Source organism: Apium graveolens, chromosome 5 (assembly GCF_009905375.1).
Source record: "Apium graveolens cultivar Ventura chromosome 5, ASM990537v1, whole genome shotgun sequence".
Classification (NCBI taxonomy): Eukaryota; Viridiplantae; Streptophyta; class Magnoliopsida; order Apiales; family Apiaceae; genus Apium; species Apium graveolens.
This window is the reverse complement of record NC_133651.1, coordinates 217977774-217979876: the sequence shown is the minus strand read 5'-3', so window position 1 is coordinate 217979876 and position 2103 is coordinate 217977774. Positions and strand designations below refer to the sequence as shown.

The following is a 2103-nucleotide window of genomic DNA, read 5'->3' as shown; positions in this document are numbered from 1 at the left end:
ACAGAACAGATAGAAAACAAAGAACGCTAGAGTATATTAATCTGAACCATTCACTAGAGATTTTAAGGGGTTGTCGTCCACGCAGTTTCGAGCAGTCCAGTCCAAATATAAAAGTAGAAGCCAAACAATATCAGCAGTAAAAATAGGATCCTTTATCTCGACTCCTTCACTTATAAACAAATGACTGTTTAAGAGCTTAGTGCATTCAAATATATACTAATTAAACAATGGCCTTTAATCTTAAAAGTGGCATCTCCATCTCCATTATTCTAATAATCTTTAATTTATCGATAATATTTATGCAATGTTCTCTCAGTTTAGCTCAGGGTGGTGGTCTTACACCAGGTTTAGCTACATGGTATGGACCTCCTGATGGCCCTGGAAGTGGTAATAAACTCACTTCCAATAATTGTGTACAATGGAATCAATAGACCAATAAACCAGCCAATTAAGACCCCCACACTGTCTTCATGTATATTAATATTTGTGTGATTTTCTTATATTTTGATTATGATATAAATATAGGTGGAGCCTGCGGATTTGACACAGATGTTGCAGAACCTCCGTACTCATCCATGATAGCTGCAGGAAATGCCAATATTTTCCTATCAGGTCACGGTTGTGGTTCGTGTTATGAGGTACATCACCATATAAATATATACTAGCAATTAGCAAAGCATAATTATGTATCTTTTAATCTTTCAATTAATACTAAATTCACATGTAATAATATTACAAATTCATACTGCAGATACATTGCTCAGCTCCAGAGTGCTCGGGACAACCCATTGTAGTCACCATCACAGATGAATGTCCCGGAGCATGTAACAATGTGCCTTTCCATTTTGATTTAAGTGGCCATGCTTTCGGGGCAATGGCTCAACCTGGGAAAGAAAATGATCTCCGTGAACTTGGAAAATTAGATATCCAATTTCAAAGGTACTAAAAACTACAGTAAGTGTTTTATAACTGCATGTTCGTCAATTATACTAATGTCTTTTAACTGCTTTTTTCAGGGTGCCATGCAACTATAAGGATGCAAAAATTACCTTCAAAATTGACAAAAATTGCAATCCATACTATTTTGCAACTGCAGTGGAACATATAAACGGGGATGGAGACATTGGATGTATGCAGCTCCGATCGGCAAACTCTGACAAATGGATACCAATGAAACAGTCATGGGGTGCAGTGTGGACTGCTGACATCGACCCTTCTACTGAAGGACCGCTTTGTTTCAATATTACTACTTCAACTGGGAAATGTGTCATGGTGAATAACGCTATTCCAGCAAACTGGGCTGCTGGTACAAAATATGTTTCAACTGCCAATTTTTAAATTTCTGTTGAGGATCCAAACCTTTAACGGTTCGCTTTTTTACAATGTGACGTTCCCGATTTATTGTACAACGAATGATTCATGCTAACTAATATTTGTCATTCTGGGGTAGGCCAAACCAAGGCCTAGCTAGATCACCACATGTCACTGGGGTATCAATTTTTTTAATAATATATTTGGGCGTTTAGTCCGTGAAAAACCATCTTATCTTATATATGGAGAACGTTGAGAACTATTGTTTTATTTTAAAATCTAATTACAAATTGTAAAATTTTTATTTTAAAAAATATAAAATTTGATGCTAATCTAGAATAATAAATATAATAAAAAATTTAACAATTAAAATTTGATAAAATTACTTGATTTTAAATTTAATTCTACAGTGGAATAATTTTTAATAAGTGTGATTCTACTGTGATTCTGCTCTAAAACCAATTTAAACTTTTTTGATAATTTCAATAATTTTTTAAATAAAAAATTGTGTAACTTCGATTTTTAACTTGATAATTAAAATTTATAACTATATATGATGAAAAATAAAATAAATTATATATTTTATATTTTTTAAATAATGGTTCTCTACGATTCTCTATATAAAAGTTACTCCATGGAGTGCTACCCTATATATATATATATATATATATATATATTTGTAAGTTTTATATTTAAAATATATATTTAATTCAAAATACACTAATATATTATTAAATTTGAGTCACTCATTTAACTTAAATTTATATCAAATCATTTGTTTGAGAACTATTT

The 2103-nt window shown here is 31.7% G+C and overlaps 1 protein-coding gene across 1 annotated transcript; it reads left to right on the top strand.

The window, feature by feature from the left end:
• The first annotated feature begins 200 nt into the window (after positions 1-200).
• On the top strand, positions 201-1539 carry LOC141662117 (expansin-B18-like). The gene is made up of 4 exons (XM_074469167.1): positions 201-387; positions 526-638; positions 752-939; positions 1017-1539. Exons 1-4 carry the CDS (start codon positions 228-230, stop codon positions 1336-1338), a joined length of 783 nt encoding a protein of 260 aa, XP_074325268.1. The 5' UTR covers positions 201-227; the 3' UTR covers positions 1339-1539.
• The last annotated feature ends 564 nt before the right edge of the window (positions 1540-2103 follow it).

What these genes read in the sequence shown, in the direction of transcription:
- LOC141662117 (XM_074469167.1), top strand. Translation starts at nt 228, where the DNA reads ATGGCCTTTAATCTTAAAAGTGGCATCTCCATCTCCATTATTCTAATA. An exon ending in GTTGTGGTTCGTGTTATGAG is followed by an intron (nt 639 to 751) that starts GTACATCACCAT and finishes TTCATACTGCAG; the next exon opens with ATACATTGCTCAGCTCCAGA. An exon ending in TTAGATATCCAATTTCAAAG is followed by an intron (nt 940 to 1,016) that starts GTACTAAAAACT and finishes TGCTTTTTTCAG; the next exon opens with GGTGCCATGCAACTATAAGG.